The 26,112-nt window shown below is 46.0% G+C and overlaps 1 protein-coding gene across 2 annotated transcripts in view; it reads right to left on the bottom strand.

Annotated features, from left to right (window-relative positions):
* Positions 1-2,335: 2,335 nt before the first annotated feature.
* ARHGEF4 (Rho guanine nucleotide exchange factor 4) overlaps positions 2,336-26,112 on the bottom strand; it is a 110,150-nt gene continuing 86,373 nt past the window's right edge. The window contains exons 5-13 of one of the 2 annotated variants that reach the window (XM_065675518.1): positions 13,411-13,590; positions 10,665-10,859; positions 9,490-9,669; positions 8,727-8,959; positions 7,808-7,937; positions 6,896-7,027; positions 5,078-5,321; positions 4,324-4,401; positions 2,336-3,891 (exon numbers count right to left, since the gene is read on the bottom strand). In XM_065675518.1, the coding sequence (XP_065531590.1) occupies positions 3,734-3,891; positions 4,324-4,401; positions 5,078-5,321; positions 6,896-7,027; positions 7,808-7,937; positions 8,727-8,959; positions 9,490-9,669; positions 10,665-10,859; positions 13,411-13,590 (1,530 nt within the window). In that variant the 3' untranslated portion in view covers positions 2,336-3,733. The remainder of the gene's footprint in view (positions 3,892-4,323; positions 4,402-5,077; positions 5,322-6,895; positions 7,028-7,807; positions 7,938-8,726; positions 8,960-9,489; positions 9,670-10,664; positions 10,860-13,410; positions 13,591-26,112) is intronic. The other variant, XM_065675519.1, reaches the window with a different exon arrangement.

Here is a 26,112-nt window from a genome sequence, read left to right as displayed (position 1 = left end):
AATGTGTACATGGATGCTTGCTTTCCTACACACAAGTTCTCCCTGATAATTCTCATTGACAGTACAGTCTGAATAACTCCATGCGAAATCCAGATGCCAGGGTGAAGGAAGTTCAGTGTTGGTTTGTCTGTTACGGTTGTCTAAAACAAGTACATTGTACCATTTAATCAGTAATTTAGGACATGACTAGTCATTTAAAACCAGTGGAGGTTACACATCATCTGATACACAGTTTCTTCGGGAAATAAAAGGTTCTGTAGTTACAGAATGGGGAAGTAATGGTGGGTATTAAATACGGGGTGAAACTCTTCAGCTTCACAAAGTGGTCTGTTAACATGCTGGTGCATGGTAGGTATGTGGAGTGAGCAAAGTGGGTTTGATCCTTACCTGTTTTATCAGTGTCATTGCTGTCACTCCACCTGCTGTGTTATATGCTTTCCGCCTCTTTCAGTGTGATCAGCTTTTACACCTGATTTCAGTCTTGCATAGGGGATCAGATCCTAGCTTCAACTGTTCTTGCAAGACTAGAATCTTAACTGAAGACACTTCTGGGGAAGAGGAGTACTACTGATTGATAGTCAAGTAAGAGAATGTATTTCCCTCTGACATAAGTAACTTTTCATCAACTGCTGTAGTGTTTGGCCAGAAAAGTCTGGTTTGGCACTTAGATTTTTATAAGAAGCTTCTCTAAATCATTTGTATGTGATGATCGGCTATGGAGTAAATTCTGGAAGAGGTGATAAGTAATCTGATAACGTAAACAATGTGATGGATGTGTATTTACTGTTCAGAGGATTGATACACAGATAACTGATAGTAGCCAGTTCTTACGTTTTAGTGGAGGGCAGGGGCATTTTTTTGTGGCCTTTCAAAGCTGCTGCACTATAGGAAATGGTGCTATTGTCACCTCACTTCATTCATTAGAATAGGTGAGGATTTGTATGGGAGTGACTTCAATGTACATGTAAAGCTGAGTGTCTAAAGCAGCATACGAATTAAAAACAAAAGGTGCACTGTAGGAAAAATCCAAGTAGCTGTAAGAAGCTTATTTTTCCACAATGTGAGCAGTGAGGTATTGAGCAGGAACACACAGATGTTTCGGGAGATTCCATACTTGGGCACGTGGATAACAGCTGGACAAGACACTGAGAAAACTGGTGACACTTGGTTGGTTTTGCTCTGAGGGTGTGTCTGTGTGTTGTGTGGGACACTGTCCCCAGCTCCCTTCCAGCCAGGGATCACTGGTCCAATTCCCCATCCCTCCCAACTGACTACAAGGGTGATAAGCCCAGAAAATGGATCACTTCTGTGCCAACAGATTTTCTTCCTGGCCAATCAAAACAAACATGCCAAGGGTAAGAAAGGAGGGTGCAGACACTTACTGGGGTAAACACAACAGTGACCATTGCCTGGTGGTGCTGAGGTTGCAGCAATGGTTGCTCAGCCCTACGGATGCTGTGCTGCCCCACTGGAGTGTTGCTCTGTCTGGGGAGGAATAACCACATAATGGCATGCAGAGCACTCCTAACCTAGCATGGGGCTGGAAGGTGTCACTGTCAATTTGGGTACTTGCTAAGAGGCAAGTAGTAGAGCCTGATCTCAGTAGCTTCTTTTAAAGTCTGACATTCATTTATTTAGCCTGTCCCGTTTCCCCCACCCCAGCCCTCCCATGTATTGCCACACTGTCTGTCCTGTTAAGTGTGCAGAAATGTTCTGTTAGAGTCTGGTAAGCCCCATTTTCCTCTGTTACTTGGGGTGATGGGGGCAGGGGAGGAAAAGAGGGAAGGAGGAAATAATAAGGGTTCCATGGGCAGACATCCCTTGTCTGTGTTGACAGGGAAGTTTTGGGGGTTAGATTTGAGTATTCGTGATCAATCTCTATTGAGGATGGCATTGAATGGTTATGTCACATCTGGTTGTGCCTAGGACCACGGAGCTGCCCACAGAAGGGCAGGGAGAAGGCTGTGGAGGGGAGCAGGTTCCAAGTAGATGTCTTAGTTATGGGTGCTGCTTGGTCCTCTTTGTTTCCATATTGCTCCAAGTGGGCTTGAGCATCCCCTGCAGCTTTTCTGATGTTTCTGAGGCATGGTTTCCATTTAAGAGAAGGGAGTTTCCATTTAAGGGAAGAGCAGGAATTTTGGGAGCTGGTAATCACAGTTACTAACCTTGAGAAGTGGTCTGGCTTCTACGTCCCCAGCCTTCCATCCAAAGGATGGCTGTTTTGAGGATAACCTTCTAGCATTAACTTTTTAAGCTGCAGGAGCAGAAACTCTGCTGTGACTTAAAAGAGACACAGGTTCACACAGACAGGCTGGACACAAACACAGGCTGAGAGTCACTTTTACAAGTTTCTTTATGAAATTAGATGTTGCCCCTGGTCTGGGAGGGGGAGATAGTGCAAGAACGACTTTGTACATGCTACTGAATTCAGGGATCCCTGGATGACCAGATGTTGGTCAGCTACAGCATCAACAAGCACTGGATTTCTGAGCTCTGCAGGCAGTTAGTGCTTACTCATACTAGCTTCATACTGGAAAGAAGACACTGCTCATTGCAGTGTCACAGGCTGTCTCTAAGCTGGGGAATTCAGTCAGTATGGCTTCTAACTCTCGCTGTGGTAAGGCAAATCTTTTATTAACCAAGGTTTAAATTAATTCTTTTTGGCCAGTTTGAAACTTGGGTTCTTAGAGGCTCTTAATGCCAAATGTAGGCCTGGCCTTTTTAAAGTGGCTTTTCATTGTTTAAAGGTGTCAAAAACCTGTAGTAATACTCCTTGAACTGAGGGTCTATGGGAGTTTGCATACTAATCATCATTCAGAGTTGCACTGTAGACTCTGACTTCAGGGAGCTGGGTTTGCAAATATTGACCTTCCTTAAAAACAGTAAAACAGACAAAACAGGCATCAAGTTAACAACATGACAGAACAATTACAGACTTACAAAATACACAGTTCTGATTTTTTACCATAAATAAAGACATTACAAACAATGGGCATTTTCATTGGCCAGGAAATATGGCAGAACGATGGAGATGAGAATCTAAGGAATTGAGTATGGTATTAATTAGGCACATTTGTCCCTAACTTATGGAATTCAAACCCACTAAAGAGATTGTTGGACTTTACTCATGCTGCAGGTTGATTGGCACAGTTTAACGTAGGATACAGTTCATCACTGGTGATCTAAAGGAAAGGAAAAGGTCACAGTGCAATACTCACTGTTGTCTGAGTGCCCCAAAGGCTAACTGAATGAGTTAGATGTGCACGGGAGGAAGATTGTGTCTCAGAGAAACATCAGGAGTGGGGTGGGCAGAGAGAAGGGTTTATCCCTCCATGGGCAATGTATCATGTCAGTGACTGAGCATGTCAGCAGACATGGAGACGGCCAGTGTATGGGTAGCCATCCCCTCTTGACAGCTGCCAGGCAGCAGTAGTGTTCACCACAGGAGGGAGTGACTCCAGCTACAGCTGACACGAGGATGTGAGCTCTTCCTGGAAGTCTGCCCCTTGGGCGCTGTGCAGGGCTGGCTTGATGGGACTGGCACTAACGCACAAGTGTGCAAGTGTCTCACCTCAGAGCCAGCGCGGCAGTCGGTCTGCAGCGTAAATAGGGAAGGCAGGAGCGCGTGTGCCATCCTCTGTAAACAAAGGATTGAAAGGAGCTGGGCTCTGCCTCCCAGGACTGATGGATAAAGTGCTTTCTCAGAAGGGGTTCAGGCACAAAGGGGCTGCCCTCATTTCCGGAAGGGTGTCAGCCTGCTGATGTTCTGCCAGAAGTTCGAGGGCTTGCGCTTGGGCTCTGCCAGCATGAAGACTTGCTGCTGAGGGACCATAGTGGGCAGGGTGGGATGCTTCTGACGCATCAGGAAGTCATAGTATGGCCTGGTCACAGCTGTGAGAGAAGGAGATAGGAAGCATGTTAGTTGAGCACAGCTCCCTTCCTAATCTCTGTTAGAGCTACTGTTAGGGAGTAAGTTGGTTTGTCTCAGCATTATCTTTGGTTTTAGCACTGCTTTTTTGATGCTATGTAAGCCCCAGAAATGTGAAGCATAACTGAGAGGTGTTTCTGAGTTGTAATGATCAGTCTACCTTGCCTCTGCACAGGGCAGGCCTGTGGAGTCTCCTACTGCTTTGCCCTTGGGGCTTTGCTCTGTTAGAGAGGTCTGGCCTCCCTCCAGAGTGATTGGGTTTGCAGCCAAATCCTACTTTAGACTTTACTTATTGTGGAATTCAGTCAAATAAATAAGGAGGCTGTAAATCCAGGTTCTAGAACCAGGTTCTGCCCCTGGTTCTAGCGCCATGTCTGTGTTCAGGTGTGACTCACCCTTAGGCTTCCCGGTATGGTGCTGCTTGCTGGCATTCAGCATGGCTTGCTTTTTTTGCACCTCTGTGATTGAAAAACCTTGAAGATAAAAGAGAGTTTGTCAGTAGCCGAGGCTCCTCATTTTGTATCTCATGGGAAGACACTGGCATGTAAGTCAGGGGAGTATGGGGGCAGGAAAATGCCTGGGATGGGAGGTCACAAACTAAAATTCCTCCTAAAGCTGGAAGCGGCACACACTGCTTCCCCCTGCACACCTTTCTCTGCCTTTCATGCAAGGGTTAACGCCTGCACTTGCCCCCATGCTTTGCTGGGAGAAGAAGCCAGTCCAGAGCAATTGTGGTTTAGATCTCATTAGATCACACAAGTCTGAATTAAGCAGGATTTGTACACAACAGTGAGAACCTTTGAACAAGTTTTGTATAGATACGGTAAAGCTGGGCACGTCAACTGTACTGTAAAATAATGGAAGCTGTGTGATACACGGACCATTTTGCCAGCCCTGAACTCATTAAAGACACACCCCCCTCCCTGAGGCTTTACTGCACTGTCTGCTCATGGGGGTTTGCATTTTTCTTTTGTTTCAATTGCAGAGATTGATTCTAAATGTGCAGTTCAGCAGCCTGGAGCTGGATGGGAGCAGGGACTGGCTTCCCCCATTTCACTCCTATGCATTGGCTGGGGGTTAAGAAAAGAAGGAAAAATCAAAGGAACAAAAACCACATCCCCAGTGTGTCACGGCAGTGTTTTGCCATACCAGTCTCCTGGTCCAGCTGAACCTGTCTCCTCTCATTCTCAAATGCCTTCAGCCAGCGCTGTTTCTGCTCTGGCTTCTTTGCACAGAACAAGTGGACTTCCGCAGTGTCACGGCAGTGCAGCTTAAATGCGTTTTTCACGCTGATATTGAAGTCCTTGTCCTTCCCATCTTCTACATCCAGTATTTCCATGTCATCCATGTTGATCCGACTCTTGTAATACAAGATGTCCCGGCGCAGGAGGTCCTGTAAGAGAGATCACAGACACTAATACAGACGTTATTGTTTATTGTCCTGTCCCTTCATTAAACGTTAAACGTTTTCTTTGCTATAATGCAGTATTTAATCATGGTGGTCCTGTAAGAATAAAATGATTGTTAAATAAAATTGTAAAGAAATTACAAATTATTTAAAACAACAAAGTTGTAAGAATAAAATGGAATTGAGTGTGGAATTGCAGCGTGCTGAGCTCCTGCTGGCATGAGGGGAATCTCACCATTTCTTCTAAGGGTCAGGATAGGCTGGCATCTTCTGTTGCAGGCTACCAGCTGCCATGCAGAGCTCCGAATGAGAGGTAAGTAAGTTTTGATTATTACACATGAATCCCAATCCTCATTAAGCCCATGTCAGGAAATAGTATTTGAATCCTACAGTTAAAAGAGGAGAGAAAAGAGCAGAGAAGGCATTTTAAGAGAAAAGAATTCAAGAGAATAGAAGATTTGAAAAGAGATTTTTAAGAGAAGGGTAGAGGAGAGAAAAAAGAGACAGAAGAGGTTTTTAAGATAAGAGGTATTTTAAAATCTCTTCTCTTAAAAATATCCTGAGAGTGATTCTCTTAAGAGATTTTAAGAGAGATTCTCTTTAAAGATTTGAAGAGATTTTTAAAGAGATTTTAAGAGATACAAAGCGATAGTAGAGTTGAAGAGATTTTAAGAGAGATTTGAAAAGATTTTAAGCTATTTGAAGTGATTTTTAAGAGATTTGAAGAGATTTTAAGAGATTTGAAAGGAGTTTAAACTGCTTGAAGAGACTTGAATAGATACTAAGAGATTTGAAAATATTTTAATTTATTTGAAGAGATCTGAAGAGATTTTTAAGAGAAAAGAGTTGAAAAGAGATTTTAAGAGGTTTGAAGAGATTAAAAGAGCAGAAAAGATTTTAAGGGATTTCAAGAGAACATATTAAGAGAATAGACTTTTTGAGAAAGATTTGAAGAGATTTAAAGAGAATAGAAAAGATTTTAAGAGATTTCAAGAAAGATAAGAGATTTTAAGGGAAGGGAAGAGAAAGACGGAATTAAAAAAGTCCTGCTTAGCTTTTGGGTTATGTGTTGGCAATGGAAAGTAAATTTGCCAGCAGTGCTGAAGCAGTGAGGGTCTCATGCCTAAATTACCTGGAGGAAACTGAATGTGCTGGAGCATGCAGAACAACCACCAGACATGTTCAGTTCTGATATTCCAGTGGGAAATGCCTTTCACTTTTTATTATTTCATTATTTTTCCAATAAATAGGGTGACAGAAAGAAATAAAATTGGTGGCATTGCCCATACAAAACAAACCCAGCCAGTAACCTCACAAGCAGTACAATGCTCCCTCTCTTCCTCTTAAGAATTAGGCCAGGAGTTCCTGCAGCTTATTGCCGTGGTTCAGGTGCACAGAACACACCAAGGCTGTGCAGAGACTGCAGCGAATGTACTTTGTGCCAGAAGCACATGTGATGCCAGTGAATAGTAAGGAAACAAAGGGTTAGAGAGGGAGGCTTAGTCGAGTTCTTTAGCATGTATAGACAGATAGCATTCGGGCCTGGCTGGTGGGGTTACCTTCTTGCAGCAGACGAGCTGGTGATCGAACAGGAAGAACATTCTCTGTTGGCTCTTGGCTTGCGGGTGGGAGAGTTTGGTTAATTCTCCAGAATAGATGAGTTCTGAGCTCCTGACTAGGACATCTTCACCCTAGAACAGTACAAAGAACAGGTTGGTCTCAGCCACCTGAGCACAGGGGAGAAGCAAGTCCTTGGTGTCACAGGAGAACCTGTGTGGCTGTAGGGCCCCAATTCCTGCTGACACAACTCTTCTGGGGATGAGAAGGAGCCTCTGTGATGGGGGACAGTCCCTGTCACATCAGGAGACACTGTGGACCCAGGGAACAGGAACTGAACTGGCTGAGAACAGTAGTGTGTTAAATGAAAAAATATCCTTTTCCAGGGAGTCTGCTCAGGGCAGCTGATGCATCCCCGCTGTTAAAGGAGGCACATAAGCAGAGAGCTCAGGATTTAACCTGCCATCCCTGGGGAGGAAGTCTGGTTTTACTGAGCCTGGGGTTTAGGAAATCAGTGGGTTTGTTTCTTTTAATTTAGCACTTTTTTTTCAATGAGTCTCCAGGGACCCATGGCTTCCTTTGTCACTCTGTCAGAGCTTGGCTCTCTGCAAAAATAGGGTGACTTACTAAGCACTAAGGGGCAGTTCTGCTTGTCTTGAGGGTGTGAAATCGTTCAAGATAAAATAGGGGGCAAGAGGAGAATAATAGGATTTCATTAACCTACACAGTCATTTTATTCTGCAAGGGAAATGGGGAAGCAAAATTCCCAGGGAGCAGCTGGTCTGGCTGGGTTGTGTGCTGGGCCTGTTCAGTTGGCTGCAGTTGTACTAGAACATCACATCTGTTTAAATGAATACAAACCCAAACCCCACGAACAGTGAACACTGAATTCATGGGGGAAGGAAATCTCGTACCTCCCAGTCCTCTATGGAACTCTGCCACTGAGCAATCTTGTCAATGTTCTCCAGCCGCCGCTTTCTCTCGTTGATGAGCCGAGCAACGTTCTTCATGGCATTTAAGGCAGCTTCAACATCTTTAAAATCCCTAGGGTAAGGCAGACATGTTTCTTAGATGAGATAAAATGACACACGCTTATTGTGCCTGTACACCAAAGGAGGGCACGCTAGCACGGCCTAAGGCTGAAGAGCAGAAAACATGAGTCCCACTTGCAGTCCTATCCCAGCTGTTCTACACTGGAAGTTGGAGGTGCGTGTTGCTGTGCGCAGATGCAGACTGGTTCTGAGGCACAGATGATAGATAGCCTTGTAACAAATCCAGGCCCAATTTGTGGAAGGGAAGGGGGTAAGCAATCAAATTCAGCCACAGAGGTGTACATAGGAGTTCCTGGAACAAAGTTCCAAGCCTCATGACTTTCCACAGCGTAATATATTCATCATGCCCCTGTCCCATACAGGGACAGATTCTGTCACACACAGGTAAGGCAGGGTCAGCAATAACTGGCTTTATTTTAAGTAGGAGCAAGTGGTTTATCTGGAAGGGTGGGACAGAAGCTGATCTACTGTCACCCATATACCACCCGCTCCCACCAGCTATTTCAGCTCCGTTCAGAGCCACAGGAAGGAGCTTTCTGCACAGTAGCACAGTTCACAACATCTGTGAAAATACATTACACACACACACACACATCATGCAAACACATCTGTGTACTGCATTAAGGAGCTTTCTGCTAAGAGGTGCTGGAGCACCTCTGCTCTGGAGAGAGGCTGAGCGAGCTGGGGTTGTTAAGACCGGAGAAGAGAAGGTCCAGAGAGACTTTCTAACAGTCTTACAATAACCTAAAAGAAGCCAACAAGAGATCTGCTGCCAACCCACCTGTGCTGGGGGTTGGTGTACTTGAGCAGCTCCGCCAGTTGCAGTGGGTATTTGCAGATTTTCTGCACGGGAGTCAGCAGGAACCCATCCAGAGAGATGTCGATCATCTTCTGCAGCAGGCGGCAGGCTTCGAAGAAGTAGACGTACTTGTTGACTTTGGTGAGGCGGGACAGCTCCATGCAGGCATTGGGGTGGTTGTTGCAGTATTCAGAGTATATCTGAAACTCTGTTTGCTGCAGGGGAAACAAAAGGAGTTACTGTCCCTGTTCTTTAGGGTGGTGGCAGATCCTGTATCACATGGGGCTGTTTGGTAATTTGTATCCTCCCCAAGCTTTGAAGCCCAGAGACCTAAAGTTGGGGATGGGCAGGGAACGTTCCAAGTTACAGCACGTGCAGCTTATCGGAGCAACCGAGACCATTCCATGTCTTCTGGCCTGTGCTTAGCTCGTTATTTTTAATGACCTGAAAAAGCCACAGCTGTCAACTGAGGTCCAGCTCCATACTGTGCAATCTTCCCACATTTTTGCCTGACGTCTGGTGGGGAGCACAGTGCTCAGAAGCTGAGCTGCTCAGAAAATGTTCTTTCCACAGCCACAAGAGCTAGAGGATGTTTCACTGCAGGGGTTGTATGGGGCAGGATGGTGGCATTTAATTTGGGTGGGGCTTTTTAAACAGAGCATCAGTTCTCTCAGGTCAGTTTCTAAATCCTTTGGCTTAACCCATGCTCAGCTTCCCCTTTTCCCACGAAGTCAGGTTTACTTACATATTCCAAGAAGCATGAGCCAACCTCACTCAAGTGCGGGTGGTCCTTGTTGAATTTCTTCTCTAGTGCTTTAACAAACTTCTTCTGGCACCTGTAGATGTCCTCAATATTCCCAAAGATTGTCTTCAGCTGTTCTTCTGTAAACATGTCGGCTCTTTTGCGGCACTGCTTAATGTAACCCTAGGAGGAAACCACATTGGAAAGCTTCCTGAGCATTTGCTCTGTGCCTATCAACAGAAAGCCCCAAGGAGTACACCAGATTCCTGCACCCACTTCCTGCATAGGTGTATCCATGTTTCAGCTATGATTTCCTCCAGTATCATCACCCAAATCATGGTAGAAATAGAAACCAAGCCACAGTTACATCACTGCCTTTAACACTACTGTAACCTCAAAGCTGAGTCCCATAGCTGCTGTCTCTCCTGTTAAATCCACCTTCATCTGCCTGCAGGCTATGGGGGGGTTCTGACCCCAGCACTGCTCCACCAATTTAGATCAATTAAATCCAGTTGCGGATCTGGTTGGGATGCCTGTATTAGAAAATGCCTGGCTGCTGACTCAAGGGAGGAGGAGTGTACAAAGGACACCGGGGGACACTGCAGGAGGAAGGGCTTGCTCGGTAAGTGTGTGCTGCTTCACCCCAGCTGACTCTCCTGAAAGGCTCTACAGGTCTGTGTCACTTGAGTGAAGAGCTGTGTTCCTGCAAAACTCGTATCAGTTACCTTCATGCACCCCAAGCACATGACAACATATCTCTTCTAGAAGAGGTGTTGCAATATTCAGTGTATTCGCAAGTGAAAGACCTAATGGGCTGAACATCCCCGCTTGATCTGAGCATGACTTGCCTGAAGGCTAGAACTGCTGCTTATATTACCTCAGAACATACATTAAAGGAGGACAGCAATGCTAGACATTTACTCTGGCTTAGGAAATTCAATTAATTCCACTTAATCAGAGCTCAAGTGGGTGCTCCAAATACAGAGGCATTTGTGCAACTGCAGTAATGAATTGGCTTCTGTTTTCTGAGCATGAAGCACCATTTACCAGAACAGGCTCTGATGGAAATACCATCTCAGAAGAGTTACCTGCTTAGGATCACTCTCTGGGCAATAATGGGACATAACTGCCATCCTTCAAATGAATTCTTACATTCACTTCCCCCTTTATTCCGTTACCTCACAAATGTCCTTCAGATGCTTGATGTAGTCTCTCTCTGTGCTTATAATCTCATTGATGACGTTGGTCCTCATCTGGTCTTTGGTGGTCTGCCCCATCCCAAAGCGGCGGGCGCCACTGCTGGAGTCGTCCTCTTTGCCACCCTCTACCTTCAGGGGATAATCTTCCATGGGTTCATCCTGGTTAACTCGCAGCTGTGCGGACACACAACACATTCACTGTTTACATTGCTAAATACAACTCCTCCAAGAAGAAGTTCAGGACGGTTGACTGAATGGCAGACACAGACTGAGCTGAGTGAAGAGGGATGCTACGGGCCTGTTACCTGTAAACATTTTACCCTTGGGGAAGCTACGGCCAGACAGTTTTGGGAGGGTACTTTCAAGCTACATGACAGCCTCTCACGCTGGTGTGATACGAGTGGTTTTAAGCAGGCATGTCTTGTGGACAGGAATCACAGAGTCCTCCAGGAAGAATGCATCCAAGAATCAGGACAAAAATGGTTTGTCAAGTGAAATCTGCTTAGGTGCTTGGGAGAGGGTGCTTAGGGAAAGGAGGGGGGAAACCAGTAAATAGCTGCTTTTAATGCAGGTTTACTGTTCTCACACACTAGAAAGACCAGATGGCTTCTCAGTATCTACTGCCCTGAGATTGTTTTAAGGGAATTTACTGTTAATAAAAAGCAGATACAGATGCCAGCGGGCATGAACGTGGTAAGGAATGGCATTACATTCCAGGGCCGTGTGTGAAACTCGTGGTTCAGTGCCCATCAGATGGCAGCATAGCATGAGCAGAGGAAAACACCAGCATTTGAGAGACGCTGTCCTACAGTCTGTGTTGTCAACGGCAGCAAAGTACCTTAGTTAATAGCAGGCAATTACTGGTGCATTTCACTTAGGAGCTTTCTTTTATGTCGCAGTGCTGTAGCTCTCAGAGTGCCCATGGGGATATTTTGTACACAACTCAGATGATCAATCCCAGCAGAGAGAAATGAAAACACTGAAGTAGGAACATGCACGACTATAGGCATTTGTAGTATAGTGACATAGAACTGCACATTTCTAATGCCATTTCTCCTAGGCAGGATTACTTACCACTTACAGATGTAGCTATGTATAAAAAGTAGTGCGCACCCATCCCTTGTCAGCATAGGCAGAGATGACATTTACTCACTGTTTACAGCAGGTGAAGCCCTCAAGGTGTGCAATCCTGGTTTTCCTTCACTGTGAGCTGAACATTGGCCAATCTTAAACTCAGACCCTGGCCTGAAACTTGCGTGGAGCAAGAGACCCACAAATGTAGCCGAGTCCTCTGAACACAGTGAGCTTCCCAGCAGGAAGCTGGAGACCCAGGGATGATTAGCAGGAAGTTTTCACTCAGATGCTTGTGTTCCTGTGTATCCCTAATGGCTTGTGCTAGTCTGCTTTTCCCTGAGGTATCATCAGGGGGTTTTGCCAGCACGACAGTTTGACTTATCAGTAATGGGAAAGGAAAAGAGGCCTGTGTTTTCACTGTGAAAAAAGCAGCTCTGTCCCCACCAGTGCTGAGCATTTAGTGCTGGTAACCTTACTTGTAAAAACATCCACCGTCTGCAACAGTCACCCAGCTGAGCCTGTCTCCTGCAGTCTGTAAGAAAGCATTTCCAAACTTTTATAGCACTGTCTGCCCCACTTCTCCAAGGACTTTTGCTACAGACACCAGCTCACCTCAGGTCACCTCCTTTCATCCTTCACCTGCTTTGGGGTCACTTGTGATCTGAAGTGACCCAGATAAAGAGCTAAAGGGCTGACAATCTCTACCCTTAGGCACCTAGTTGCCTTTGCAGTACTGAGCAGCCTGTCCTGAAGTGGTGAAAGCACTGAAAACAGTCCCAGCCCAAAGAAAGGAAAAAAGCCTGTTTCCTTGTGGCAGGAGAAGAGTGCACAGCACTTTTACCCCCTGCTTGCAAAGTGAATTCCCACTGTCTTTCAGAATGCTCTGTGGGAATTAATCCAGCCTCTGCAGTATAGAGGTGGGACTGCCTGGCCTTTTCTATGTAGCTATTTCTATATGGTCTTTGTAACTGGCTCAGAGGGAAAGCTTTGGCCCACAAGCCATATCCTATCTCCCCTCATCAGTTGTCCCACTTGACCTCCAAGGTGTTTTCTGTGGGTTTCTCCTCCATTTTTAAATGCCTGGAATACAGCCCAGCAGCCTGATGTTTGTAAAACCCCACGGCTAAGAGAAGGTTCATGTGTGAGTCGGATGGTTACATACTTTGGGGTATGGCATTGCACTGGATCCAGCACCAGATGGAGGAAGCTAAATTTGGTGCCATGGTCATCCATACTCTCTGAAGGGGACACTAAAATGAAGACCTCTGCCAACTGCATCTGGAATTCCTCTAGGAGAGTATCTGTTGCCTGCTCCTGCAGGGAATGCTATGTGCTTGGGCACAAACTAGCCAATACGCATATGGGTAAGCAGGAACTCAGGCTGCAAATCACCATGCAAGCAGCTCCAGAGGCTGGAAATGAACTACCTGATTTACTCATGTAAAGAGGGACGTGTCCACACTGGTGGCAGCTCAGGTGGGAGGGCGCAGCGTACCACAGCCATGTGTAGAGGAATAGTAACAAGACAAGTTGAACCAACTATCTGTAGCAGTGAAAGTGCTGAGGAGTCACTACAGAAACACTAAACCTGGAGAAAAAGAGCAAACCCTTGGTGCTAATGGAAAGGCATGAAGAAACATGAAGCTCTTACCCGTACAAAGCTGGCTGGAAACCAGCCTTCACTGTCCAGAATCCTCCCCCACCACCACTCCTTGTTGGTAGCATCCATTACTTCAATGACATCGCCAGCCTTGAATCCCAGCTCTTGGTCATCCATCGTGACATGGTCCCAGAGGGCTTCTGCATACACCACGCTGCCATCGCTGATGAGCTGTGGGCAGAACAAGTCAAACTATCAGCTCCCTCCAAGAAAGCAGCACAGTCCAACAGCGTGGCTGCAGCTCTGCTGCTGAGCCAAACAAGTGTTGATAACTGGTTACCTGCCATGAGCAATGTGAACCGGAGCTGGTGTTAGCCTGGCAGTTTCTTCAACTGATCTTGCTCTCAGTAGCATTTACTCAGAATCACCTGGCCACAGTACATTTACTGCCATAAAGAACATGAGCTTGATGCTCTGGAATTTCTTACTGGTGACTTTGCCTCAGCCAGCAAACAAGGCTCAGTGGTACACTGTGGGTGAGGGATGCTCTTGTGCTGCCAGTCTGGAAAGCCTTGGCATGAAACCTTGAGCATCAATGCTCAGAAACATACTTTCAAGCAGAAAGTGTTCTGAGACTACAGAACAAGTCTAGGATGGACACAGCCTTAAGTCTTTAAGGTGGTTAAACTTAGCACTTAAGCTTCTTAAAATGAGTCTCCTGGAGAGTTTAATTATACTGAGGGACAATGGTTATTTACTGCATGTCACATAAGGGCCCACTCTAGGAAAGAAAGAACCCCCAACAATTACAAAACCAAAACAAAACCCCACATGGCCTGAGGCTGTGAGGGGGCTCTCGAACACAGGGATGGTTGTGCCTGTGCGCCTGATGCCATTCTCAACCATTCACACCTTAGCCATGTGAGGAACACTTGGGACACGCTGTACTGCTGCATTTGTAAGCAGGTCCTGTGGGCCCCTACAACAGGAGTGACTGCCTGATGGCCACAGGTTTATCATATCGGAGTCTGCTTTGAACGTCATCAACTACAGAATACACACACAGACATCTTGGGGTCTGAGCACGACTGAGAGCACCACCGTTTCCCCAAGAAAGCAGACTGCACACTGGCATCCTGCTAAAAAGGACTCAGCCATTCTGGAGTCACACAGCAAAGCCCTGTTTTTCTCCAGGAAAATGGTGCAGTGATAAATTCTGGGAGCAGTACAGACAGAGCAGTCTACGAGGCACAAGGCAGAAGATGAAAACCTGTACAAAGCCCACTGTCTATGGTTTATCGAGCCACATTGCAGCAGCATCGCCACAGCCATATGATGCACGCGTCATCTGTGCTGGCACCTTAGTCTGCTCGGTCACACAGTTATTTATCTGCTGCTCTGGGTCACGGTTTTTGCCTCTCCCCTAAGAAGAAAGATGCATGTTGTAAAGGAACGTCAGGATAATCGTGCACACAGTAAATCAGGAGAGAGTTAACGAGGCATTTGAAAGAAAATTCAAATACAGTCTGCCTTTGGATAGCAAATGGCCCTCCACTGAACCAGAAAGAGCTTAATGCACTGCTTCCATTCTGACAATAACAACAGGGTGATGGGGAGGGAGAGGACAAGAGGCTTATCTACACAGCCAGTGTGTTGGTGCTCCCCACACTGCCTTTTCTCCCTGCCCTCGCTGCCCCACCGCAGGGCTGGGTCCACCCTTCCCGTAGGTTTCTGCTCTTCACAGAGGTAAGCAGTCATTGTGGAGAGGCCCAGCAAGCAAGGAATGCAAGGGGCATGCTGCTGTCACACAGCCAGACAGTGGCATGACAGGAAAATACTCCAAGGGTCTTACATGCTGCCTCACTGGTCTAGGTGCAGGAGCAGGCTGACCCCATGTGCCAAAAGATGGGTAAGCCCTACCACTAGGTCATGCCAGAGGTGCTGCCATACTGATGTTAAATGATGCTGAGTTACGCATCCTATTGGTAGGGGATCACTGTTGCTCAGAATATGAGCATAGACTAATAAATCTTTGGGAAGAGTGGCATTCAGCAGGCTTGTTCAACCTACAAATTGTGACTAGCACATAAAGAACATTCTCTGAGATAAAAATACCTTTTTTGTGTGCTTAAATATGCCACTCTGAAACAGTGCTCTGAGTATGATGTGGTAGCTGGCACACACACCACAACTGTGACCAGAGAGGGACTAAAGGGACTCCCTCTGTAGCACTCTGATGATCGCACACACAGAGCACTGATGATGTGAAGGCATTAATACCTTACAGTACCAAGCTGTCAGATCTCAGTATCTCGATGAGAAAACAAGAGATAGGTCTGACCTAGCATTAACAGCACGTTAGGGTTGACAGACCCAGCTCACAAGGGGACAGAGCCACATGGTTTATCTCAGAGTCACCGAAAGCCGTGAGGCTGATTAGTGAATCCTCAGCTGGTATTTTAAGCTACCCACTAATATTAATACCTTACATTTTCTCTATTCAGCAACAGCCACACTGTAAACAATATTTGCCCAATATAGAAAGTCACAACTGGCTGATCACCAGCCTGTCCACATGGACACAGGCAAGCAGACAGGCCATTACCACAGACAGCTGTTGGGCAAAGGAGCAAACAAAAATACACCCGAAACACAGGCCAGGATTTGATTAACCCAACACCATGTCTGTAGGGAGGAATTATCAATACGGAATAAAGCAAGAAATAAAGGTTACAAAAATACTTTAGATATGGTTTGGATTCTCTCAGTTCAATTCAAACAGCAGCACTTGAAACACCTCCTGCAGGCCACAGGCGCTGCCTGACCTCTCCTGCACCGCTTCAGTCTGTGCTCCTATGCTGGGAGTGGGCAAGGGAGACGATACCAGCCCTGAGAGCTGTTTAACACTCACCATGCTCAGTGCTCGTTCTACCTGCCCTCAGCCTGCGCCTTACACTATTCTTTGTCAGTTGTATCTGGTCCAGTTCCTGGGAGGATACAGAAACATCAAGTACACCCAGTGGAACAGTCCCCTTCCCAAAGCAAGCCTACAGGGCAGCTCTGAGCCAGGACTGGCATACCCATGGCACAGAAGTACCTATGGTACTGCATGTGCCCACAGCAAGCATTGCTGCTCCAGCGGAGGCACAGTGTGCTGCAGCATCCTCTCTGAGGAGCACATAAGCTGGGACTCTCACTCCCTACCGCAGGAAGGATAAAACAGACCAGCAGACAAAAAGAGTTTCTGCAGATGTGTTAAAGCATGGCACAAGCAACCAGCTCTATATGTGAGAGCTGCTTGTCTGCCACAGAAGTGTGTATTAAAGGGAATGCTCACCATTTCCAAGCACAGTAGCTCCTCAGCTCAAAAGACTCGTCTTACCACAGGTTTTGATCTTTGCAATTAAAACAAGGTTTGAAAAACAACTATTAATTTCCATATGAAACATTTATGTGTTGGCTTTGTAATATCTAGGACAACAACTCAGTACATGCTCTTGAAGAGCCCCAAAACAGTATCTAGAAGACAAACATTAGAAGACAGAGAATGCAGACTCAGATACCCTACAGCTGCCCAGCAACTGCAGCAGTGAAAACGAACAAAAGCTGGCTATTTCTCTTTGTTTAGTACAACAGTTAAGTTTGTAGACAGCAGTGTCTGCAACCCAAAGGCAGTGCTAATACTGATATTTTGAAACTGGAAATTGACTTCTCTGGGGCCCCCAACACAAAGAGGGATGCTCAAGTGAGTCTAGGAGATGCCATAGAGATGCTCTGAGCCAGGCTGAGAGAGCTGGGCTGGTTCAGCCTGGAGAAGAGAAAGTTCCTTAAAGGGAGACTTTAGAGCAGCTCCAGTGCCTAAAGGGGCAACAAGAAACTTCGAGAGGGGCTTTGGACAAGGGCCTGTAGGGACAGGCCAAGAGAAATGGCTTTAACCTGACAGAGGGGAGATTGAGATGAGACATTAGGAAGAAGCTCTTTGCTGTGAGGGTGCCAAGGCGCTGGCACAGGGTGCCCAGAGAAGCTGTGGCTGTCTCTGCCCATGGCAGGGGGTTGGAAGTGGATGAGCTTTAAGGTTCCTCCCAAACCAAACCATTCTGTGAGTCTATGACTGCAGCTCTAATACTGCATTATGCATTGGCATTCCTGTGCACCTGCGCCTGCCCATGCAGCCACAGCCTCACTGCTCATCTCCAAACACAGCAGGTGCCAAGGGAAAGTGCCGGTGCAGCAGAGCTTGTGCAGGTTACTAAGCATGCCACAGGAAGGAGGAGGAGGGAGGATTGCAGCATCGTTCCTCCAAGCAATGTCTATGCACAGGCAAAGAGCAGGCGCAGCCACAGCAATTGCACACAGTTGCCCCAAATTAAGTCCATTCCACACGGGTAAGGAGACATGCCATGCCAAGGCCCTTGTCTACGAGCTTGTTTATATATTCCAGCTACTCAGTCCCTGTTTCTCTCAGGCTGGACACCTTAACATAATTACCTTGTATGTCCTGATCTTGTTCTGACAGGAGCTCCGGGCAATATTAACAGAGATAAAAGATCTCGACAACTTGCATAAGGAGAGATGAAGATGCCTTTTGGAAGTATTTATCTTTGAGCTGTTGGGTTCTATTTGAATAATATTTGAATAGCATTCTCTTGATAATGCCAAGTACACTGGATTGTACAGAGCTAAAATACGAGCCCAGGAGCATCAGAAGACACTGGGAACAGGGCAGTCCAGAGAGAAGGTGCCAATACAATGGAATTTACTTTTCAGCTCTGTGACCCTAAAGCAGAAACCTGAACCCCAGCCCTTCCTGGTAAACTACAATGGTTGCTGAGAAGCCTGCATTCATTGCTCAGCCCCTCCCAACTTGTGCCTTAGAGACTGAAGCTGAACTGGGTCAGCACATCAAACATTTACACCCTGCAGCAGTCCTGACCCCAGAGGCAAAGCCTCCCGCTCCCAGCTCCAGCTCCTTCGCTACTCACTTTGCCTCCAGAACTCCTCTTCTGCCTTTGTGCATGCAAAGTGCAGCAGAGGAGGTAAAGAAAAGTTTTACTTGACTCTTGCTCCGAAGTAGTGCTTCATTTACACACTTATTTTTCCTGAACACGGGTAGAAGCCAGCTACCCTCTCCCTTGAACTGAACCCACTGGATAGGTTTCAAATTGTCCTGACATCTTGCTCTAGCTTCCTCTCAAAACATTTTGCTTCACTGTTTAATGATGGACAAGAGAGATTAAATTTATCTCAGAGCTTCTGTCGTCTGAACAGCAGGCATTTAGTCTGAATGAGTTATCTTGACTGTCTTTCTGGAGCATCTCCCCTTTGTGGAGAGACAGACACCCCAGGGAAGGGTTCATCTTAGCATGATGAAATAACCAAGCCCCTGGGGGCCCTGGCTCCCCCCACTGCCAGGTTGGAATTTGGGCTACCCTTGCTAGACAGTGCTAGCCTAGACCTGCTGCCTGGCTGCAGGGTGCCAGAACCACTGACACAACTCCTCAGCCACAGCAAATACTTCATGGCTTGTTGCTGCTCCTCTGTCTAAATGCTTCATGATAATGCAAGCTCTCCTTGCCACAGCCTTACACCAGCCACATGTCCCCACATGGGCAGCGGGTTGTGTTCATTGTTTCCGAAGCACAGACCTGCACACCATGCAGTCGAGCCATGCCCTCAGCATTCTCTGTCCTCTTGCCTCCCATGTCAGCTGTATGTGTTTTCAGCACAGATTTTAGAACAGCAACTAAGGACAGTGAAGGACTCTCAGGCATTTACCGAACACTGCAGATCCCCATTCAAATATTGTAATTTGACCATGATTCTCCCTAACAAATCTGAGATGTCAGTCAGCCGAGATCTTAATCCAGTTAAGTACGCTACGCTGATAATTCTATAGTGCTGCTTCTTTAATCAGTGCCTGTAGTCAGACTCTTCATGTGACATCTAGTACAGCTGTCTCCATTTACCAAACATTCAAAATTTGTCATCACATTTATTTGGTAAGAACTATTTTCCACAGAACCATTCTGACTGGCATTAATTACATTATTCCCTTTTACTGATCTCCTCTCAGTCCTGATTCGCCCTCAGAAGTGGTTTAAACAGATGGGAAGAGGAGGAGGGTCCCCCCCACAGCAGGCAAGAAGCAGCTCTGAAAGCTCCCTTTTATCAAGTGCTACAGGGGGAGAGAAGCAAGCCTTGCAGCAAGCAGAGGAGGCAGAGCAGTGCTCCATGTCATTTCAACCTGCACATGAAGAGCAGAGTGGGAATGCATGCCAGGTGCACATCCATCTGAGACCAGTTTTCAAACTCTGGAGTGACACAAGAGGTTCTCGGTGCCTTACCTAAGAGCCAATTATTATAATGGAAAAGAAATCAAGTGAAATTGTTTTAGACCATTTCACTTTGGGCTGAGATAGGCTAGGAAAGTTCTTAACGAAAGAATGGGGATGGTTATCTGGAGCTGAGGACAACTACTCATTTAGATCCTGTCAGTGCCCTCAGCACCCCAAACAGCACTCTTCCATGACCTGTATACCAAGGGAGTCCACTAATATTGGGAACTACCATTCTAAGCTTTGGCATAAAGACAAAACAGGAGCAAAGGCCTTCCCAAACCTATTAGTACTCTTGTAAACGACTGTCTTCACGTTGTACAGTGAAATGTTGCAGTTGCAGGCAGTGCTTACAGTAAGTAAAGCTGTAAACTAGCTTCCATTTTAACCTCTCACACAGGTTTCCAGAGAATACTTACTTAGATCTATGTCTGTCAGACATTTATTTTCTGGTACAAGTGAAATATAATTCCACTCCTAAACAAGCAGATACAATGCTGAGTGACAGGGTGACAAAATGGCAAATTAAATGGCAAGCTGACAAATGTAACATCAGCAATATCTGAGACAAATGACTAAATGTGCCGCTCCTCAGCAGTGTCTCTGCAGTCAGATATAAGAAAACACGGGCCTGCTCCATCAGGGTCAGAAAGTCTGAATGTCAGGAATGACTCAGTAAGAGAACCAGGTAAGGCACAAAGAGCAGCATGAATCAGAAGTGGAAAGTTTCTAAGCCATTGTAAGCTAAACAGACTTTGAAACTGCAATAGAGAAAGGTGGATGAAGGGTCGCCATGAGATGAAGGCTTACAAAATGGTTATTGTAACGCAAGGCTGATGGGTGCCCCATGAAATCACCATAGAATAAGTTAAGTACAAGCCCAGCCCCTTTTCCCTGAGCTGCATAATTAAGCTGTGCCGCAGGATACCACAGAGCCAAACATACAGATGGTTTATAAAGAGATTAAGCAATGTCCTTCAAGGCCATTTAAACTCATCACATCTGGGTACAGCCCACCGAAGATCTTAAACCTGGGAAAGCACACAAAGCAAAGAGCCAGGCCACACTTGCATCTATGCCTGAGCAGCTACCCCAAGTCACAGATAAAAGTGTTACTGGCTGGCCCTACAGAGCTGGTGTTAGGACATCAGCATAGTGAAAAACACAGAAGAAATGTTGACTATCCATATTGCCCACAAATACTTCTTGAAAGTGATGAGCCTGAAAATGTTACCTGACAGGGACAGGTATGTTTCCTGAGGCACAGCAACACTCCTTCAGGTGGAAAATTAGCAATTGCCAACACAGTAATTACAATGCCATTAGGATGTCCTCTGGGATAGAGCTGTCATCCTCCTGGCTAGGGCTCCTCAAGCAGAGGTAAGAGCAGCACTTCCACACGACTTCAACATTACAGATCTCATGCAATTCATCCTATCCATGCAACACTCCACACACCTGGAAGAGCCATTCATCCCTACCACGGGGTCCCTACCACGTGGATGCCCAACTCCCCGCTTTTCCCTTCTTTCGCCCAAAAGGGAGGATGAAAGTGTGAAAGTTACACAGGGAACCCTGGGTGTTCAGACATTGCCTGGGAGGCTTTCAAGGAGAAAGAGTCCCTGAGCACAGGCTACAGGAATAGGTATGTGCCCCATCCTCCCTCCAAATGTTCAGAAAGCTCTATACAATTAAGAGCTCAACTGAGAGAGCTGGGATTGTTCAGCCTGGTGAAGAAAAGACCCTGAGGACACCTTATTATGACCTTTTCACTCTTAAAATGGGCCTACAAGAAAGATGGAGAGAAACTTTTTAGCAGGTCCTGTTGTGACAAGAGAAGCGGTGATGGTTTTGAACTAAAAGAGGGAAGACTCAGGCTGGACGAGAGGAAGAGATTCTTTACAATGAAGGTTGTAAAGCACTGGCATAGGCTGCCCAGAGAGGTGGTGGATGCACCATCCCTGGAGACATCCAAGTCCCAGCTGGGTGTGGTTCTGGGCAACCTGGTCTAGTTGAAGATGTCCCTGCTCTTTGCAAGGGGCTGGACTAGAGGAGCTTTGAAGGTCCCTTCCGAAACAAACTCTTCTATGATTCTATGACCTCAAAACCTCCTTAAGCACTCAAAGCCAGAGAACTTAAGTCATTTGAAAGCTCTAAATCAGCTTAAACAGCTTAAACTCATCTAAGGCCTTTAAGTGTTTTAAGCATTTTAAACCCATCTAAAGCCTTAAAGTGGCTTGAGGAGTTTGAAATACTCTAAGTCTTAAAAGTGGTTTAATTATCTTTAACTTTTGGCTAACCTGCTCCTCATACCTCTCCCAGTTGTGTGGCACCTGTCACTCCATGTTCAGGTAGGATTCAAGCGCTGCACTCCTATTTCCCCCCAAGCATCCCAGATCCCTGAGAACCACTCTTTTATCCCCTCTTTCCAGCCGTTTTGTGTTGCTTTGGGGAGCCCTGAGTCCCCTCTCCCAGCACAGCACATCCCTACATCCCATGGCTGTGGCTCTGACTGCAGCAGCTGGAGTTGTGTGTACACAGCCACTTGGGGGTTGGAGCAGGGTTCATGGGCTGCTGAGAACTGGGCGAACACCTGGAAACTGGCCACACACTCGTCTCCTATTTTATTTGGTTTCAAAGACTGGGAAGGAGTGAGGCCTGGGGTTGAACTCTCAGGTTTGAACAAGACTTTGACCTGGGGCTCACATCTACACAAGTTCCTAGTTCTGGTGCCAGTTTGGATGTAGATGAAAACCATGTCAGACTGAGTGAATCCCCTCTGCACCTCACAAGTTTACAGTTTCTGATGCCCTGATTTTAACCATACAGCCTGGGAATGGAAATGTTTCTGGGTGGTTGTTCTCACATTTAGGAGAGACTGCAGCTGTGTCTTTTTTTACACTACCTTTTCTCAGGTAACTGAATCAAAACTGTTTTCATTAGAAAGTTTTACTGAATGTTTTTTCAGCACATTTTTATGTCACTAATACTACGGAGTTGCCCCACTGTTGCTGCTACCTGCAGCATCACCCTCCCTCTGTGCACATTCCCTTGTATATTTCCCATCCTTTTCACTCTGCAGGATAGCTTCTGATTCCACTCCCTCTCCCATGACTTAATTTTGAGATCTTTCCTCTCCACATCCTTTTTTGATTCCTCTTTCACCATCATTTCTTTGGACAAGTGAGGAATATACTGGACAGAACCCCGAGTTCAGCTGCAGCTTATCCAACACAGATTTGAGGACAAATGCTGCATTCTGGCTCTTTTTGCAGAAGAGAAGGTAAGGGAGCCATGCAGTAGCTCTGCCTGCTGATGACTGTTGAGATTCCCTTCCCCCAAAAGATAGAGAAGTTACAGAATCACTTACAGAGCTTGAAGGCAAATTCATCTACATTTGTTTTACAAATAAGGTTAAAGAAAACATTTTAAAGCAGATGCAAACTGCATTGCTAGCAAACTGCTCTGAATCATTAAAGGTCAGCCATGCTGTGGGCTTGCAGCAGGCAGTAAGCCAGAATCCCAGCACATGGCTTTCCTTTTCGTGTGTGCGTGATTTAATTGTAATAGAACATGCTGCAAAGGACATACTGAAATGATTTTTATTGCCTCTATCTCCCGTGAAAACATCTCCCTTAGATTAATAGCACTGCACCAAGGTCTGTACAACACTGGTAGGTGCTGGCAGACATGCAGGGCCTGCAGAGATCGGTGAGCAATTTCCATGACCTGGCTCTCATGGATGCTCTCCCTGCCTCAAAAGGATCATGCACAGTTTAGTATTCGTTTCCTTTCTTCACTTGCTCCTATGAGAGAAACCCTGCAGGTTTGTGGTGACCCAAAACGTATGACTGCTGCCTCCCCCCAGTGATCTCACTCCCAGTGCACACACACTGGTTTAGATCCTTTCTTTAATGAACTAAGAATTGCTATCTGTCCTTTTCTTAGGAAATGGGGCAGAGGAAAATCTGAATATCAGAGAGAGAAAAGGAAAAGAACACAACACCCTGATAATGTCTCACTGTCAGACAAAGGAGGCTGCCAGCCTTTGGTTTTGGTTAGTATCGGTAAATATAACAATGAGTCATTTCTTTTGTAGTCCCTACAGAAGGTTCTTCAAGCTAAGTACACTCAAAAAACACCCCAAACAAACCAAGCCAAACCCAAGAAACACCTCCAAACCAGACAAAACCACTAACCTTTGCATACTTCAAATGTACTGTGCTAGGTAAAGCAGATTGATTCAAGAAGCAGCAGGTTCCTGTGAGACCCTGTACTATTATGATCTCGAACATACTAATTTTATTCATCTTCTCAAGCTCACACCATCTGCATGAAGAGACTTTAATGGCCTAAACAAAACTAAAACCTCCAACCAGAACCACATTTCCAAGACCATGCTGCAAAAAAGCCCTCTAACTATGGGAGACTGAGGCACCTGCTGTTCCTCCTGCAACACATGGCTTATTTAGTCCAAACAGGAAAAGAACAACCTATCTCCTTTCCACACAGGTTCTCATTTTGGTGGCCATGACTCCCTGCACAACCCTCACATAGTGGCCATGGGACTTTCAGTATGACAAAGTAGTTTTGCAGAAGCATCTCAATGCAGAGCACATTGTAGTAAATCAGGCAGCGATGGGATACTGTAGATCTCTCTTGGTGCGCCTAGTGCAAATCTTCTCAGATTAGGTAGTGCTTAGTATAACAAGTCCTGACTGGGTACCGCAGGTGTGAATTGGGATACTAAAAATACTAAATCATGCCTCCTTAGCAGCCTGTCTTCTCTTAATCTCCTGCTGGAACTATTTTATTTGGTGATGTGAGGAAAGCTGTCTCAGGCTGCTGCTGAGAGATTCCGGTATAGCTCTTTGATTCACAAGCGATGTCTATATACAGTGCTTGTATTTCCATACAGCTTGCCACAACTCTGCAGGCACTCAACATGCCAAGACTGGACAAGGTCATGATTTAAAACAATCACAGACCATCAAACCCAGCTCTACTACACTGTTCTGAGCCACATTACCACAAAGGCTATAGACACCAGGCCTGTAAATAACACTCATGTATTACCCCTGCACAACTGTTACTACAAACCAGCACAGCTTAGTAGAAGACAACATACTAACTCCATTCTTGGATGCAAGACCAAACAAGCACAAGATTTTTAAGTGTGGATGCTCCATGCTCTGTGAGAAGTGGAAGACGTGGGACATCAGGGGCGCAGTGGGATGTGTGGGACCAGAGCCCCACACCAGGCCCTTGTTCCAGAGGGGCCAGGTCAGCCGCAAAGGAGACCAGACTCCCTCATTTCCCTTTCCATAGTCCTTCACACCCAACTCCCCTGCTGAAAGGTTCAACAATGTCCTCTTGGTACCTGGGGAAACATTTTTCTTTTAGTATTACCAGCATAGCTGACTATCACCAATTACAAATGCAGAAGGCTTGCACTGATGCAACAAGATAAAGAAAGCCATTGTGCTCTATGCTACTGCTTCAAGTCCCACTTCCACCACTGCTGAACACAGGCATAGTGGGTGGACTATATGTCATAACCACAGTCAGGCCCGGAGCAACCCCAGCCAAAGAACAGATGCAAAGATTCAAAGATGACATAATTTTATTGCAGTTTCCACCACATTCTGTAGTTAACAAGCTCAGTGACATGGCATAAATAACAAGTACTGCCCCTCTTTAAATCTGTCTTTAACCTGCGGAATGGGACTTCTTTTGTTGGTTTTTCTTTCTTTAAATCAAAACACTGGAAGCATTAATTAAAAGTAATTGTTGATGGTATCACCCTAAATGCTTACTGTGTTTCTTATCAGGCCAGCTCATGCCTTAGATTCCACAAATAAATCACAAAGACAGCAGATCCCACATATCACCACAGAAATGAATTTAGCCTGAGAGAACAAATTAAGAAAAGATACAATCTAAAGCCCAACTCTCCCTTTGGAAATCATGCCTTGGCCTCACTCCTGCTCTTTGTACTTGTGAGGCCCGAAGTAAGGCAGTGGCAGAGCAAAGCTTGTGCCGGTTAAATGTTCTGGTGAACTTGCCCCATGCAGGGGCAATACAAACTACCCCTGCAGGGCTCAGGGAAGCAGTACCTTGCCTATCCCTGCATGCTGCTTTGCTACACAGCTGGAGTACCCCCTCCCTGGCCATGCTGCTCCCTCCCTGGGGCAACAGCCTAAGTGCACAGCCTGATGTTCAGAGGACTGCTGGGAAGGCAATCACAGACTTCAAGCAGAGCACCCCTCTCATGTCAAATAAGAGCATTAAGAGCAAAGAAAAAGAGCCAACCTTGTTGACAGAAGCGTCAAAGGCTTCTTCCCCACCATCTTTCTTTCACCATATCCAGCTCCTGCACATGATTCAGGGATCCTTCATCAGTTTCATTTTTTCCTGG

The sequence above is a fragment of the Lathamus discolor genome, chromosome 3 (assembly GCF_037157495.1).
Source record: "Lathamus discolor isolate bLatDis1 chromosome 3, bLatDis1.hap1, whole genome shotgun sequence".
Lineage (NCBI taxonomy): Eukaryota > Metazoa > Chordata > Aves > Psittaciformes > Psittacidae > Lathamus > Lathamus discolor.
Note: the sequence above shows the minus strand (reverse complement) of the source record. Positions and strands in the feature narration are given on the sequence as shown.